The sequence below is a fragment of the Psammomys obesus genome, unplaced genomic scaffold (genome assembly GCF_907164565.1).
Source record: "Psammomys obesus unplaced genomic scaffold, mPsaObe1.curated_primary_1811, whole genome shotgun sequence".
NCBI classification, from domain to species: Eukaryota; Metazoa; Chordata; class Mammalia; order Rodentia; family Muridae; genus Psammomys; species Psammomys obesus.
The window spans coordinates 427,962-445,986 of NW_026589137.1; the positions used below are offsets into that span (position 1 = coordinate 427,962).

The 18,025-nt window shown below is 41.6% G+C and overlaps 1 protein-coding gene across 1 annotated transcript in view; it reads right to left on the bottom strand.

The window, feature by feature from the left end:
* Slc25a43 (solute carrier family 25 member 43) overlaps nt 1–18,025 on the bottom strand; it is a 95,179-nt gene that overhangs the window by 50,146 nt on the left and 27,008 nt on the right. Inside the window, 3 exon segments of the mRNA XM_055604950.1 lie at nt 1,653–1,916; nt 8,957–9,014; nt 9,017–9,166. Coding sequence (XP_055460925.1) covers nt 1,653–1,916; nt 8,957–9,014; nt 9,017–9,166 — 472 coding nt within the window.

Sequence of the window (18,025 nt, forward strand, 5' to 3'; positions counted from 1 at the left end):
AGCAATAAAATGTTAGATATCAAGAATAAATTGTGGTGTTCAGCTGATCAACATGGTCATTATAGTTAATAATAATGTATTATACATTTTAGAGTAGCTAGAAAAAAGATTCTTGATAGGAGGATGGGGGAACTCAACACAAAGAAATGATAAATGTTTGTGGTGACGGATATGCTAAGTGCTCTTACTTGATCATTATGGAATATATGCATGTATCAAAAGATAGCCCATAAACACATACAAGTATATATCAATTAAAAATAAAAGGGCTAGGATGGAGAGATGGTTTAGCTGTGAAAGGCTAGGCTCACAACCAAAAATAAGAGGGCTGGTGAGATGGCTCAGCAGTTAAGAGTGTGCTATGTTCTTGCAGAGGACACAGGTTTGGTTCTTAGCACCTGTATGAGAACACCAATCCAATGCCCTCTTCTGGATTTGGTGGGTACCCACATTTCTGAGCACATAACCTTTGCATACAGATATAGATATATGCATGTGATTAAAAATAATAAAAATAAATTTTTGTAGGGGAGGAGAGTTATATTCCCTCCAGAGTGTGGCTCTGGTAGGTTAACCGTGATCCCAAGGTCAGCCTGTACCCCTAACTGTATATATCGGCAGCTCAGATTAGACTGGGTAGGTTATTAACAAAGAAGACGTGAAGTTGAAAGGGGTAAGATGGTGAGGGGAGTTAGGTGGAGTTAGGGGCAGAGTGAGGATGAATATGATCAAAACACGTTATATGAAAGTCTCAAGAATTAATAAAAATATTATATTAAAACCTCAAAATAAAGATTAAAAAAATTGAATGAGAAATTTTACTCATAGTTTCTGGAAAAGTACTTAGTACCCAGTGAGCACTCCTAAAATGTTGGCATTGTTATTAAAGATATTAAGAGTTAAAGTATACTCATGCTTGTTGAAACTACTATCTTAAGATGAGGTCACCTAGAGAGGGGATGCAGAGCAAGAATATCAGTGTAGAAGGTGGGTATGGTGATATGCAACTGTAATCTTATTACACTGGAGGCAGAGGTAGGAGGATCACTGTAGGTTTGAGTCCAGCCTGGTCTATGTAGTAAATTCCAGTTCAGCCAAGGGTTGGAGTGAGACACTTTCTCTAATGAACAAACAAGCATAAACACCAACAAAAAAGAAAGCCAGTGTAGAGGGTAAAATAAAGCTGAAGGAGGAACCTGAGGAACAAACAAGTTAACAGTGTCACATGACCTTAAAGGGGGCAGGTATATTGGATGAGAAAGATCTGCTGGAGAGATGTGAAGACACCCAGGGGACAGTGGTACCGTAGAAGCCAAATCTCCAGAGGACAGAGTGACTAATCTCATTTAGTACTACATAGATGAACTAAATCCTTCTGGATTTGGCAAACAGAGGCCTGTGTATGTGTAGTGCTGTCAAAGGCTGCAAATATCAGTGAGATCCTGTTGTGCCTGCTGGACACACACACTGAAGCTTCCTGTGAGCTGGGCAATCTTGAGGGTGGCTTGGGAGCCAGGATTTTCTGAGTCACTTGCAATGTTCGGCTTACAATTGTGAGGCCTCAAAAATTTATTTAACTGCTCATGAAGGTATAAATTACCTTCACATGTGTCAAAGAACAGCCTTTTTGTAGGTGTCAAGTTTGACCTTACCTAAAACAGTGAGGGACACCCCTCAATAAAGGGCCAGGAGCCCTTCTTGTTGATAAAGAGTAGAAAAAGCCTGGGTAAGCCCCCTGCATGATGGTTCCAGAATATTCTGCACAATTAACTGGGTTTTGATGAGGTCTGTAGGGTATGGGACAATTGTGGAAACCATGCCAGCAAGACTCCGAGCAACAATGGAGCTCCACTGAGAATTACAGCCCAGGTCATCCATGAACAGCACAGCAAACCTTGGGAGAAAAGCAGAGAAAGCTCATGATAGGAGCCTTGGACTGTGCTAGCATACTCTATACAACTTCAACAATTTTCCAGCATTTAGAAGTACTTTACAATGTGTTGCAGTTATGGTTTCTATTGCTGTGAAGAGATACCATGACCATAGCAACTCTTTTTTAAGCGAATTATTTATTTTTATTTTATATGTCTGCTAGTGTTCTGCCTGCTTGTATGTGTATGAAAGGGTGTCAGATACCCTGGAAATGGAGTTGCAGACAGTTATGAGTTGTCATGTGCTTGCTGGGAATAGAACTCTGGACCCCTGAAAGAACAACCAGTGCTCTTAACCACTAAGCCATCTTTCCAACCCAACACAGCAACTCTTACAAAGGAAAATATTTAATTAATGCTGCCTTAGAGTTTCAGAGGTTTAGTTCATTATTGTCATGTCAGGAGACATGGCAGTATACAGGCAGACATGGTGCTGGAGAAGAAGCTGAGAGTTCTACATCATGATCTACCAGCAGCAGAAGTAACTGTGATGCTGAGTGGTCATAGCTTGAGCATGGGAGACCTTAAAACCTACCTTCACAATGACACACTTCCTCCAATAGGACCAAACCTCCTCCAACAAGGCCACACTTCCTGATAGTGCCACTCCCTATGGGCCAATCATTCAAACACATGAGTCTCTTAGAGCCATTCCTATTTAAACCAACACACCACATGAAAAATAGAGAATTATACTGGGATTACTGAGTAGTAAATTTAAATTCCACCATTATATAATGTTAGCTAGCTATAAGAGCTGTCTAGCCTCTGATCTACATCCTTCTCAAATTCTTTCCACTTTACTGTCAGCATTTTTCCACCCTTTATCTGACTAATGTGGGGGCTGTAAATGCATAGAGGCACCCAGCAATCGCTATAGTGGAATGCAATCTGATCATCCTCTTGAAATTTAAAAGGAATGGAATTTCCGGAAATGAATGAAAACAGAAATTTCACTCTCCTCCAGCACTGGGAAAGGAAGCCACAGTGTTGTACACATTTGGCATTCACTTCTGTTACTGAGCCACATCCCAAGTCCAGCATTCCAGAATTTGAGTTTGGAGCCCAATAGACCAAGACAATATCAACTTTAATGGCAGCCACTGGGTTTTTGCTAGCTGAAGAAGGCCCTACATCTGGTTTATAGGATTAGGCTATAATAACTAAGTAGCTAACCTATAACCAGTTGGCTGGTTGGGTGATCAGACTGCCACCAATCAAGTTGTTTTCTATACTTTACTTATATTTTCCTAGAAAATGCTATCTGATTGTCATGTGGTAGGTTGAACTTCTTGGAAACTCCTTGGTTCTGGGAGATATCTGATTGGAGAATTGTGTTTGGTTTGGTTTGGTTTTGCTCAATAAACTCTGCTAAATTTAGTCTAAAGAATTAGTTTCCAGGCCAGTGGTGGTACACACCTCTAATCCCAACATTTGGGAGGGAGAGGCAGGCAGATCTCTGTGACCTTGAGGCCAGCCTTGTCTCCCAATCAAGTCCAGAACAGCCAAGGCTACACAGAGAAACACTGCTTTAAAAACAAACAAAAAACAAAGAATTAGCTTCCTTTACAATGATAATTATAAGTGAAGTTGCTATCAGGTCTCCTCAGGACTGGTTGCATTGTCTTCCTCTGTGGCCTGGTAAGGCTGAGACCTGATAGACTAGGATCAGATGAAAGGAGAGGAGGACCTCCCCTATCAGTGGACTGGGGGGAGGGGCATAGGAGGAAATGAGGGAGGGAGGATGGGATTGGGAGGAGATGAGGGAGGGGGCTACAGCTAGGATACAAATTGAATGAACTGTAATTAATAAAAAAATAATAAATTAAAAAAATAAGTGAAGTTGCTGTTTCACTACTTATCATGGAAAAAAGACAAATAAAAACAGTGAAAAATATCCAGTTCTCACCTAGTGGACTGGCATCATATCAAATGATGCAGAGAATGTATAGACACTGAGACCCTCATCATTTATTTTGCAGTATCTAGTGAATTTGGAGAAACACAGGTCTTTACTCTGTAATTCCGTTTCTGGGTTCATAGCCAAGAGGAACTGTTATAACTCCACATGTGAAGACACACTACACACTACACACATTTCTTATAATAATGAAAAGCTCCAACAACTAAATGTCAGAATGTAGGGGAATAGATAAACGTTGGCATTGTCATTCAGTGGATCCTGTTATGCCAGGTTCACGGGACCCTCAGAGACCACCAGGAGATGACTCGATGCAATTGCAAGAGAGCTTTATTACGAGAGCGATCGAACTCGGGACCCAAGTCTCACTGGCGCAGCAGTAGAGAAGTGGGATCCCGACCTCTGAGTGAACAGGATTTTTAAAGGGAAAGTCTGTGAGCCGGGGGTTTCCATGGCAGCAAGCAGGGGGGCACAAGCTTTGGTGTTACAGAATTGGGTGAAGTTTAGCAGGGCGGGGTGACCTTTTCTGAGGCACACAATCACAATGGCTAAGGCATATAATCACAATGGCTATTTTTCTAAACCATATCTGAAACATTGGGGAGAATTTTCCCACCCGATTCTCAACCGATTCACATTGATTATTGCCAGGGAGTTTGTCTCTATTTTCTGTTATATTTCCTGGAGGCTGTTGCTAGGAGAGTTAACTTTGTTTTCTGCCAGGTGTACATTCTGTGATATTTCCTGGTACCTGAATTCAGTTCCCAGTCAAGACCTTTACTTCAAAATGGAGTTATATTCAGGCTATCTTAAGCTCTTCAATCCCATATGGTTAAAATGAATGAGCTTCGACAAATCATAGAAATAAGCCATGAAAGCATATTGATAAATGAATAAGACAAGCTGCAGAGTGATCTGTAGTATATGACAACCATAAACAATAAATTCCACAAGTATTGTTTAAAGTAAACTAGTACTACTTATAAGGAGTATAAAAGTAGACCTCTGGAAAACAGGAGGGACTAAGACCAAGAACAAAAATGAAGAGGACTCTACCTTCATCCAGGCTTTATGATATTTAAGAAAGATATGTGGGTGCCAGGTCTTAAGTCATGGTGTCTAGGGAGGCTATGGCAAAAGAATCACATGAGCCCCAGTAATTTGAGGCCTGTTTGTCCAAGACTCAAACTCAAAAATGAAACAAGGGGTTGAGGATTGAGTTCAGTGGTACATTACTTATTTAGCATGCTCAAGGCCCTGGGTTTGATGCCCAGCATTGGCAAAAAACAAAAACCAGCCACACACACACACACACACACACACACACACACACAGGTGCACATATGAGTGAACCCTTCAATGTTAACAAAGATATTTTTGGGATTGGTACTGTGGACCTGTAATCCCAGCATTTGGGACAGGAAAATCTTGAGTTTTAGATCAGTCTTGGCTATAGAACAAGTTCAAGGCCAGCATAGTATATAAAGAGACACTGTCTGAAAATAGTATGTGAAGCATGGATGGCAGTTTTATGAGTGTTTGACAAACTATTCTTTGTATTTCTCAGTAGGTTTATGATTTAGTTAAAATTACTTTGCTTAGACTTTTACAAATACAAACCATAAACTACCCTGTTATAAGCCTACCCCAGAAGAAATATTTAGAAGGGTACTTCTACACAGCATAGCCTTCCAGGCTACAAAAAGTTAATTCCTTAGTGATGAGGCTAGGGAAACTGGAAAAAAAATGATACTTTCTGCCATAGAATGGTACAAGGAGAAGGATACCGAGGGTTTGGAATAAAAGTAAGTGAACAGACTTGGGCTAAAATGATAGGTTTATTTTTCTTGGGGGAGAGGAAGTTGAGACAGGGTTTTTCTGTGTAGCCCGGGTTGTCCTGGAACTCACTCTGTGTAGACCAGGCTGGCAACAAACTCAGAAATTCACCTGCCTCTGCCTCCCCAGTGCTGGGATTAAAGGTGTGCACCACCACCACCACCACGACCTGGCATTTTTATCTTTTTCAAAATGAAAGCATTCCCGGTTCTTTGGCTCTCAAACTTCTGATGGAAGGGTAGGCTTCCTCTCGTTCAGGTGACAGCTGCCCTGATGAATAATGAGTGGGCATTCAGGTGAAACCATATGAGGGATTCCAGGCTAGTGCTTCTATTCCCAAGTAAAAAAAAAGAGTTCATTCATCACTTCTCCTTCAAGAGGTTCTTGGTGAGTCACAGTTGAAGATTGCTCCCAGCACTGAAGGGAAACGACACTTAGACAACTAAATCTCATATTCACCAATGGGCCCCTGGCCTCTGTGTTAATGCTGGCGTACTGCTTCTTTTTCTTGGCCAGTCAAGTTGGAAGGACGAGTGACACAGGAAGTAGAAATGATCATCTGATTGTCTGCAGCAAGCTGAAAAAACAAACAAACAAACAAACAAACAAAAAAACTATGTGGAGTTTGGAATGCAAAAAGCAGCACCATTCTTTTTCATTATTTTTATACCACTTCCCCATTCTAGAACATAAGCTAATTTGTCAATTTGTTGATCTACTATAATGTACCAGACACTGTGTTAGTTCTCAGCATAGATCACATAGGAGAGCTCAGCAGTCCTGACAAGAAAATGACTGATAGAGGCATCTAGAGGGAAATGGGCCCTTGGCTGTCTAAAGTACCTGAACTATCTTACTATATTGTTTTGTTGTATGAAGTAGTCTTAACTATCAAATACAGAAAATAAAAAAGAAGGGGTTGGAAAGATGGCTCACTGATTGAGTAACGCCTGCTCTTTCAAAAGAGCAGGGTTCAATTCCCAGCACCCACATAGCAGCTCACAACTATCTATACTGCCAATTACAAGGGATCTGACAGCTTCACACTAATGCACATGCGCGGTGTGACAGGCTCCTAGCTGCGGCTACCACCCACAGTATTTCTCCTCTCCCATCCTACCCTGCCACCATGAGACAATCACCCCTCTTGAATTTTTTTTAATCACAGCACTTCTCCCTCCCTGCATAAATATTTCCCACAACCACCCTCACATCCCGAGTCTGATTTTCAAGATCTCATTCCAGCATGCTTTTCCAGTTGGTTGAGCACCATGCTTTTACTCTTTTTTGCCTGTGCTGACATTACCTGCAATGCCTCATCTTTGCCCATCAGATTCCTGCTCATTCTCCCAATGCCAACTTCAATTTTGTTCTTCTCTGTGAAGCCTTCCTATCTTCTCATCCTCACCTGTATGTTTCTATAGCATTTTATTCACAACAGTCACATGTCACCTCAAATTTTATGCTTGTGGACTGAGGATACCAGTCTTTTTTTTTTCTTTGTTTTGTTTTATTTTTACTACTTTATAAACTAAGGCAGGGGACCATGCCTCTTTCTTTCTTGCATTGTCCCAGCTTCATGTGCATGGTGGTTACTTCTGTGTCCTAACTAATGCCAAATAAATGCAGAAAGAAAGGTGGCATGATATATTAACAGTATGAGCTTTGGAATCAGAAGGCCATGTGGTAGTACTGTCACTTACTTGAGGTGTCCCAATGTGAGCCAAGTTCTACATCAGTGAAAATGGACATAGTGCTTCCTTTCCTATGGACTGTTCTAGGCAGGAGGCAGAAGTTATAAAAGCCAAATGATGTAAATATGTAAGATGGTTAAAAGACATGTCTTTAGAATCAGGTTTTGCAAATCAGTTCCCTCTCCCTACTCCTTTGTACACATTCTATTTTATCTAAGGAAAGATGTCCCTGTCACTTGTGGAGAAGAAAGGTAAATAGGGGAAACTTAATCATTAAAACTCAAGACTGCAGGCCACAAGTTTGTGGGGAAAACATAAGAAGCCAGAAGAAGCCACAAGAGAGTGCTGGCCTGGAACACTTTAACGGTAAGGATAATTCTATTCAGAGTGTCAACTGCCAGGCAAGCTTCCAAGCTCTGGCCTTTCAAGTAACAGTGTCAAAGTAAAACCTCTTGACTCTCTCCCCAGGCTGAACTATGTGAATACAACTGAACAATTCTTAGGGCTGGGAATATAGTGGTAGAACAGCTCGCTAGCCTCCGCCAAGACCTGGGGTTTCACTTCCAGCACTAGAAACAAAGCAAAACAAGACAAAATGTAGCCTGAGCAGCTCCTGCCTGTAGACTGCTTGTCTAATGCAGAGCCAAGGCCAGCCTTTAGAGCTGGCACTGTGCTTCCTGAATGAGAAACACAGGGACCATCGCCCCAGTAGAGAAACACCCCCCCTCCCCTTCCAGAGTTGCCATCACTGGCTTTCTTTTTTAACCTTTCTTTCCAGCTCCCATGCAAAAATCCTTGAGCTCTTTTTAAGGTCACTCACATGCACCTGTCATTTGCATCTTTAGATTTCAGCAGTGGTTGATGTGGGAGAAGGTGAGAAAAGTCCACAGGCTGAGTTCAGTTAGCAGCTGGGAGTGGGGGAAATATCAGGCTGAGCCTGAACAAAAGACAGGGCCCTGCTGCGGAAAAGATGCTGCAGGGCTCATTGAATCCTAAAGGCAAGTTAGGCTGAGCTTGGAGCCGGGGATGGTAGGCAGGAATCTTTCTGAGGCAGCAGACTGGTCGCTTTTCCTGTACTGAGCACTTCTTTTTTCACATTTTACATTTGATCAAGAGGTCAAGAGCGTTCTCTTCTAAGCCAATAAAAGCACATTTCCAAATTACTGGACGTTGGGAATGGTCAGACCTCATCTCCTTGGGAACTTTTTCACTTCTTTACCCCCTGATATCATTTGCTAATTCTGCCTCCTCCCCTTGTTCCTCTCAGAAAGACTCAAGATTTCAGGAAGCTGCAGCTCAGCTCTCGGGACAGGATGTGAAAGAGCATGTGAAAAACTGCTACTGTGCTTTAAGGGCCCACACAAATGGCCCCAGGGGGAACTTCCTATCACCACCACCTCACCCCACCTCGTTTTCTGGAAGAAAAGGCGGCTGAGACCTCTGAAAATGCCCAGTGCTGGCATCAGGGTGTTGGCTCTGCCACACAAGTCCGACCTCCCCAACCCTCCCGCCGGGCTCTTACTTTGGGTAAGCTGCACCACGCTAAAGGGGAAGAGGCGCAGTCACGCCTTAACACAGAGCCCTAGTCCCCTCGGCAAGCCACAGGAGACATCCGGTCCCCCCCTCCCACACACACCCCGGGAATGGCCTCTCGCCAGGCCGAACTGAGACAGCACGGTAGCGAGCTCCAGGGGCGCGGTAAGGCTGAGGCTGACTGCCCCCGCCAGCCCCTCACACAGGAGCCGCTGGCTGCGGGTTAGCCGGCCATACCTCCTCCACGTAGCCTTTCAGACCCAGCCCTGCGCAGGTCACCTTGTGGCTGGTGCTAGGGGCTCTCGGGCCACAGGGAGAGCGCTCTGGCCAGGCCCTGCACGGGTATGGTGGACTCTTGAGAAGAACTCAGGAAGCCAGGCTCACACCTCAGGGCTAGGGTGGGATCAAAGGCGACTTTCTCAGGTATCTGAGATATGTCCGGTCAGTGTGTATTTGCAATGCAATAGGCAAGACTGAAGCTTCCATTTGTTGTTCTTTCAAGGTCTAGTGACACTTGTTTCCTAGGTATTCCCAGGTCCCTCTACTTTGCTGCTTCTCCGTCCCTTTTCCCATTCTATCTCCTCCCCACTCTGCTGAGTGTCTTCTCTTCCATCAACCTCTTTTAAATCCTGACTAATGGATGTATAAAGTGTTGAAAGGACAGATATTGAATAACCACCACAGCTGCTACCTAGCGGATACTTGCCAAACATTCAGTGGTACACACAAACCAGCTTTTAGCAGATACGGCCTCATTTGCAGAGGCTCTAGGTGTGGTAAGAATGTGGGCTTTGGAAGCTACCTGTCTTAGAATCCTTAGCCCTGCAGATGACCCGTCACAGGGGAGTAGGCAAGTCACTGGATCTCTTTGTGCCCCAGTTGCTTCACCTGTACTAGGAAGACGGTGCTTTCCATGAGTTACTGTGAGGAGTAAATGAACACTGACTGAAACAGGTCTGGATGTATGGCTTACGAGGTTATGATTAGATACTACTGTATAGAAGAGGAGACTAAGACACAGTGACACTTGCTCAAGGCTGAGTGTCCACTACAAGGCAGAATCAGGGTTCATATATAGGTCAGTTTTAGGCCTTCATCTACTAAGGGCCACACACAGGATTGCACACACATACAAGTATGACAGCAGGGTGGACATTCAGTGATTCTGTTAGGCAAGGAATAGGACAATAAAGGTAAAAAGGTGCTAACTTGGCCAGAGTCTAAGAAGGATCTTAATAAAATAACAACTTTCCAATTTTATTTGTGTTTTTAAAGTGACACAATAGCAATTACAAAGAAAGAGTCGGTTGGCAAACACCAGGTTGGTAGTTGCCTTTAGGTTTGCATCTTATTCTCCATGTTGATTATCCTGATGTTTGTTAGTATTTAGGCAGTCTGCTTCTGGGTTGCTTAGCAACCTTTGATGTCATCATGTGTCGCCAGCCTGTGAGTTTGAGACCAGCTTGTTCTACAGAGTGAGTTCCAGGACAACCAAGGCTACATAGAGAAACCCTGTCTGGAAAAACCAAAATAATAGTAATAGTAATAATAATGATGATGATGATGATGATGAGGGCAGTGATCAGGAAGACACTTGATGTTGACATCTGGCCTCCATGCATAAGTTTGTTTGACATCCCTCCCCTCTTTGCATACATATGCATAAAAATAAATGAAGGTTTTATTTTCTTTTGGCAGAACTGAATGTACGAAAATTCTGAATGCCTCTCTGCTTTGCCCATGTTAGAGTTACGATTTATAAAAGGTAAAGCAACAGGCTGAAAAGAATGCATATACAAATTTAGTGGTGAGTCTAAGTTATTAGGAGCCAGAGATAAGTCTTTTGTACCAGTTTATCCTCTGGTATCAAGGCTTCCATGAGTGGCTCATCTTCACACCAGCATGGATTTTCCCAAGGGAAATTATAATCTCTAGGGTCCCTGTTACATAGATACAATGCACAGCCGTCAAATCCAAGTAATTAGCATACCTACCACTTTAAACATTTACAATAATTTATTGTAGATTTCAAAATAACATAAAAGAGGATTTTTATATGTTCCCAACATAATGAGACAAAGAAACTGTTTCTAAAAGAGGAACAATTTTAAGTCTTGCAAACTATAGGCTAAGAAAGATGAGGTCTATTTTAACCTCTCAAGTATATATTTTTTCTATGCAGATACATGGAACATTAAAATGACTAGCAGCAAAGCACATATTCCATGCCTTCTGCTTTTTCTTGATAAGTTGCAGACAAGACGGGTTCTTATTTTCTTCCCACTCATCTGTTAAGTGCTGGGCACGGCAGGGTTTCCATGGGGAGTGCTCATTTGTATTATGGAAGCCTGGCTCTGCTCTCAGCAGCTGGGGAATTCTTATTTGTCTTGCCTTGTGAGTTGTTGTGTCTTGTGGTAAGGGCATTTTCTAGCCGTGGAAAGGGGAGGATGTAGCTTTACAGCTCTGAAAATCCGAAGATGTAGGGTTGGAAAAGGACATGAGCTGGCATTTTGGATTACGATAAGGGAACCTTCAGGTGTGGGGTCTGCCCTAAGCACTCTGTCGCTAGCAGGGTTAGGCCCTAGGGCTCTGTGGAAGCATCACTATTAGTCTTTAGATAAAAATGCCACACACACGACCAATCTTAAATCCAATGAAGTTTATTGGATGGGATTGGAGAGAAATATGGAAGGAGAGAGAGAGAGAGGGAGGGAGGGAGAAAGAGAGATGTTGGGGTGGGGCACCCAACAGAGAGGGAGGAGAGAAAGCAAGAGAAAGGAATAGCAAAAGAGAAAAAAAAAAGGAAAAAAAAGAGCAAGAGGAGGGGGGAGTGGCCGACAGGTCACTATGTACCTGGCACAGATGATGTCATAGGACACAGGTACTGGCATAGGACATTGTCAGGACCCTGAAGGTCCCTAAGGGAAAGCCAGTTGAATTGCCTGCACAACATAACAATCACCCTGGGACTGAAGCTGCTGATGCCTACCCTGTTGTACAGAGTTGGCAAAACTAAACAAACAAAAACAAACTATTTTTTTTGATACTGGGATGTTGAGCCTGTGGCCTTGTACACATTAGGCAAGTACTCCACTACCATTGAGATACACTCCCACTCAGTTCTGTTTCAAGGCAACTTGTATGGGAATTTTAAATGTACCTTCTTGGAAGGTACATCTGCTTTTTTTTTTTTTTTTTTCTTTTGCTTCCTGGTTCTTTTTGTCTTTAGCACAAATAAGATGTTCAAATGAGCCAGAGACTGAACCGCATTAAGTCTAGCAAATGCAAGACCAAGAAAGATAATGAGGTCTATTTTAACCTCAAACACATATTTTGGTATGTTTTTTTTTTCTCTGCAGTTAACATTGAGCAGTAAAATGACTACCAGCAAAGTAAGTATTTGATACCTTTTGGGTTTTCATGATAACATGGACAGGATGTGTCCATATTTTCCTGAGCCTGAATCTTGCTCATCTGCTAAGCACTGGGTATGTGATACATTTCAGTCCTTTTTTTTTTTTTAATGTCCCAGGCATGGAGTCCAGGGTCTCGCACATGCTAAGCAAACACTCTTTCAGCGAGTATTTCAATTAGAGACATATATCAACTCCCAATAACATCAGGCATTTGAATTATGATGTGTAGACTCTAACTTTACTTGCCCCCAGTTTTATTATTTACATTAATTAATTCATTTATTCACTTCACATCCCAGTCGTAGCCCCCTCCCTTCTCTTTTCTGTCCTACCCTCCCTTCCTCTTCTCTTATCTTCCCTTCCCTGTTCCTCAGAGAAGGAACCCCCCACCAACCCTCCCCAGCTCATCAAGTTGAATCAGGACTGAGTACATCGGCTTCCTCTGTGGTCTGGGGAGGCAACCCCATCATGGAGAAGTGATCAAAGAGCCAGCCACTGAGTCCAGGTCAGAGAGAGTGGCCTCTCCCCTTACTAGGGAACTCCCATGGAGACTGAGCTGTCAATCGACTACATCTGTGTAGCATTGTCCCCACTTTTTTGTACCTGTTTTTTTTTTGTTGTTGTTGTTATTGTTTGTTTTTTGTTTTTCTAAAGAAAACTTTATAACAATCTTTGAGACCTCTATAGCCTTGGGAAGTGTATAACATGTGAAATTGACTTATTATGCTAAAAGCAAATGCATAACTAAAAAGAGAGGCAGTCAGTAAAAAGTTGTAGAAGTAGCAAGATGGCCAGCTGATATCAGGCAGTAGGCAGCCTGCTGCCACCTTAGTTACTCCAACTGTCATCTTTCAGTTTCTTTTCTCACTAAAGGAATTCTTCCTGACCACATTTCCTTAGTTATACTCAATAGTATTCTCAGACGATTGCTTATATGGCTGTTTGGAGTACCATTAATTGATTCATGTTCTCCTACTTTTCCTTTCACTTTTTACTTATGTGGAATTTTATTTTATAAACTGCAAAAGTACTTTAGAGACTTTGTACTAAGACAAATAGAAATGAGGTATACCAAGGAAACTGAAGTTCTCTTATATGTGCTCCGAGGTAACCACGGTTAAGAGGTGTGCCTGTGTGAGTGTGTGCATATGTGTGTGCATGGGTGCCTGCATCTTTCCCTCCCCAACCTCTCTCTTTCTCGGTGTCTCTCCTCCTCTTTCTGTGTGCTTGTTCTTCCTTGCTTTTTCTGTGTCCAAACGTTCATTCATGTGGGACTACTTTCTTTGCTATGCCTCCTCCCTCCCTCCCTCCTTCCCTCCCTCCCTCCCTCCCTTCCTCCCTCCCTCCCTCCCTCCCTCCCTTTCTCCCTCCTTCTATCCTGCCTTTGTATCTCCCTCCCTTCTTTCCCTTTAACTAGACATAAAATCAGTACTTTGAAACGATTTTTAAAAAGCTATCTTTAAAATCAGGTTGTCTGTGAGAAGGAAACCTGTACCCTAGAGAATAAAAGAATTTGGACTCTGTCCTTTTATACTGTTTGCTTTTTCTCCTTTCCTTGTACCATGGGCATGACTTACAAAAAAACAAATTTCTCTCTATCAATTTTCCTTGAAGACAATTCTCAACCAAATTCTGAATGAAATAAAGGACAATTTTTTAGAAACACTTGTGCTAGATCATTTTATCAACTTGACACAATCTAGGATCACCTAAGAAGAAACTCCCAAGTGGAGCTGTCTAGACTAGGTTGGTCTGTGGGCATGCCTGTGAGGGATTTTTAACTGGTTTAACTGAAGTGAGAAGACAGACCTTGGGTGATGGTGACACCATTTTGTGGGAGAATGGACTGAAAGAACAGAGAGTGTGAGCTGAGCATGGCAGGCATTTTTTTTCTCTCTGCTTCTGCTTCTGGATTTGATGTGACCAGTCAGTTCCCTCAAGCTTCGATTTCTGTGAATTTCTACCTATGATGGACAATAACCTGGAACCATGAGCCCAACAAAATGCTTTCTAATCTAAATTGCTTTCTTTATCTTTTAAGGATTTTTTAGGTGGGTAAGATGGGTTGGTGGATAAAAGTACTTGCCAGTAAAGACTGATGGCCTGAATTTGATTTCTGGATGCCATACAGTGGAGTAAGAGAATCAACTCTCAAAAATTGTTCTCTGATAGAGATAACCTAGAACCCCTGCATGGATGTAGCCCATGGCATCTCAGTCTCCAAGCAGGTTCCCTAGTAAGGGAAACAGGAGCTGTCTCTGACATTAACTCAGTGGCTGGCTCTTTGAGCACCTTCCTCTGAGAGGGGAGTAGCTTACCTGGCCACAGAGGAAGACAATGCAGCCAGTCCTGATTAGACCTGATAGGCTAGGGTCAGATGGAAGGAGAGGAGGACCTCCCCTATCAGTGGACTTGGAGAGGAGTATGGGAGGAGATAAGGGATGGAGGGTGGGATTGTGAGGGAATGTTGGAGGGGGCTATAGTTGGGATACAAAGTGAATAAATTGTAATAAATTTAAAAAATAAAAAGTAAATAAAACAAATGACACATGGCAAAAGCTGCTGGGCATTTATTGGGACAATATGTAAATGTTCTTCCTTTGTGTTGAGATGTTTGGTTGTATTTTTTCTATGGTACCTTTAAAGATCAGTGGTTGTTTTGTAGCAGACTCTACAGGCATAGAACTTGTCAATAAAAAACATTTTCTCCTCTAGAAAAAAATTGTTCTTTGACTTCAAGATATACCATGATACATGAGATAGACAGATAAATAGACACACAATAAATATTGTTAAATGTTTAAAAATTACTTTTAGTTTTAATTATATGTTATGTGTGTGTCTCTATGTGGCTTTTTGCAATGATCATGGAGGCTAGAAGAGGACATCAGATCTGCTGGAGCTGGATTTAAAGGCAGTTGTGAACTGTCCAAGATTGGTTCTGGAAACCGAACTTGGATTTTCTGGTAGAGCAGCAAGCACTCTTAACCACTAAGCCATCTTTCTGACTCCCCTGAGTTGCTTTTGTTAGGATATTGTCTACAATACATCTTGTAAAAATACAAGGTATTATATATTAACTATTGAAAAGAAGGAGTAGTTAACAAGGCTTGGAGATACACAAGAGCAATATAAAAATAATAAGTACTGCAACAACTTGAGCATAGAGTAGTAGCAAAACCTAAAAGCCATCAAGAAATAACCAGACAAAAAAAAAAAAAAAAAAGATGTGCAGGTCCTATATACAACAACAATAAAAACAATAAATTTGCTCTCTGAAATATATTTGTATTTGCTCTTTTTTCATTGCTGTAATAGAATACTCAACAGAATCAACTTAGTGGAGGAAAAACTTGTTTTCCTTCATGGCTTCAGGTTGATTTCCATCCATCATGATAGGAAGAGCAGCTTCATGGTGACCAGAGTGTAACAGAGTGGCTTGTTCCCATAGCAGGCAGCAGGTAAGAACCAGAGAAAGCAGGTTGGAAACAGAAACATGTACACCTTTCAAAGGCTCTTCCCCAGTCATCTACTTCTAGCTGGCTCCACCTCCTAAAGCCTTCACTGTCTTCAAAGTAGCACCACATTCTGGGGATCAGCTGTTCAAAACTGTGAGGGATGGTTTATATTCAAACATAAGAATAGTAAAGAAGCCAGGTATGGTCACATACACCTGGAATCCCAGAACTCTGGAAGGCAGAGGCAGAGGGATCTCTGTGAGTTTGAGGCCAGCCTGGTCTACAAAGAGTCCAGGACAGCCAAGGCTACAAAGAGAAACCCTGTCTCATACAAACAAACAAACAAACAAACAAACAAAACAAAACAAATTAAGAAAGTCTCAGTTGATGCAGGGGTAAAATATGTTCATATGTTCATTTTTAGGTAAAGCTTACTAATATAATGGTATCAAAATCTTTGTATGCATCTAGACATTGATGCAGTTCCAATTGATATTCCCAATAGAATCAGGGATAGTCAAGACAATATAAAGACAACAATGCACCTTTTTAGATCCATTACTTTTGTAAGTTTTAGCAACTAAAATAATACAGAGAAAAATAGGTCTATTAATAGACTCCAGAAACAAATCTACACATAAATCAAAACTTGATGCATGAGCAGTGTAGAAATGAAGAATTATGGGCTGGAGAGATGGCTCAGAGGGTAAGAGCACTGGCTGTTCCTCCAGAGGTCCTGATTTCAATTCCTAGCAACCACATGGTGCCTCATAACCATCTATAATGAGATCTGGTGCCCTCTTCTAGCTTGTAGTCAGAATACTGTATACATAATAAATAAATAAATCTTCAAAAAAAAAAGAAAAGAAGAATTATTTAATAAATGTTCCTGAACCTTTGAACAAAGATTACATCTTAACGACAAACCATTTACATAAACAAGCTCAATGTGATATGTATACATGTATCCATATATATATATGGATAAATTATATATAATTATATATAATATGTATTATATAAATATATATTATATATAAATATATATAAATTATATATATAATATATATATAAATATATATTATTTTCTTTTTTTTTTGTATTTTATTTTTTTCTTATCAGTTACATTTTATTAACTCTGTATCCCAGCCGTGTCCCGATCCCTCATTCCCTCCCAGTCCCTCCCTCCCTCCCTCATCTCCACCGTGCCCCTTGCCAAGTCCACTGATAGGGGGGACCTCCTCCCCATTCATCTGATCCTGTTTTATCAGGTGTCTTCAGGACTGGCTGTAAAGCTCTCCTCTGTGGCCTAACAGGACTGCTCCTCCCTTGGGGGGTGGGGAGGCCAAAGAGCCAGTCATTGAGTTCCTGTTAGAAATAGTCCTTGTTCCCCTCACTATGGGAAACCAATTGGTTACTGAGCTACCACAGGCTACATCTGAGCAGAGATTCTAGGTTACATTCATACATGGTCCTTGGTTGCATGTCAGTCTCAGAAAAGACCCTGTGCCCAGATATATTTGGTCCTTGTGGAGCTCCTATCCTTTCCTCATCAGACTAACTCCCCTTCTTTCTTATGATTCCCTGTACTCTGCCAAAGGTTTGGTCATGAGTCTTTGCTTTGAAAACACTGCTAGTTAGAGTCTTTCCAATGCGCTCAGTAGACTCCTGTCATACGTTCAATGCACATCCCATCTGTCATTCTAAACGAGGATGGATCATCTTACCCCATGTCCACTATCTTGATTATCTTTTTTAGGTGTACAGATTTCATTATGTTTATTATATCTTATAGGTCTATATAATATTAATATAATATAAATATATATTATATAAATATATATATAAATTATATATATAATATATATATAAATATATATTATTTTCAAGACAGGGTTTCTCCTGACTCACTTTGTAGACCAGGCTGGCCTCGAGCTCACAGAGATCCACCTGCCTCTGCCTGCCAGAGTGCTAGGATTACAGGCATATGACACCACACCCAGCTGATACAAAATTTTTAATCATGTTTTTAGGTATTGTTGTTTGCTTTTCAGTGTGTGTATGTGTGTGTGTTTGTGTGTGTGTGTGTGGTCAACATGCTATGGCAGACATGTAAAGGTCAGAGGAAAATTGTAAGAGCCCATTTTCTTCTTCTACCACTTGAATTCCAGTGATCAAACTTATCAATCTTGGCAGTAGGCACCTTTATCCACTGAACCATCTGACAGGCCCTCAA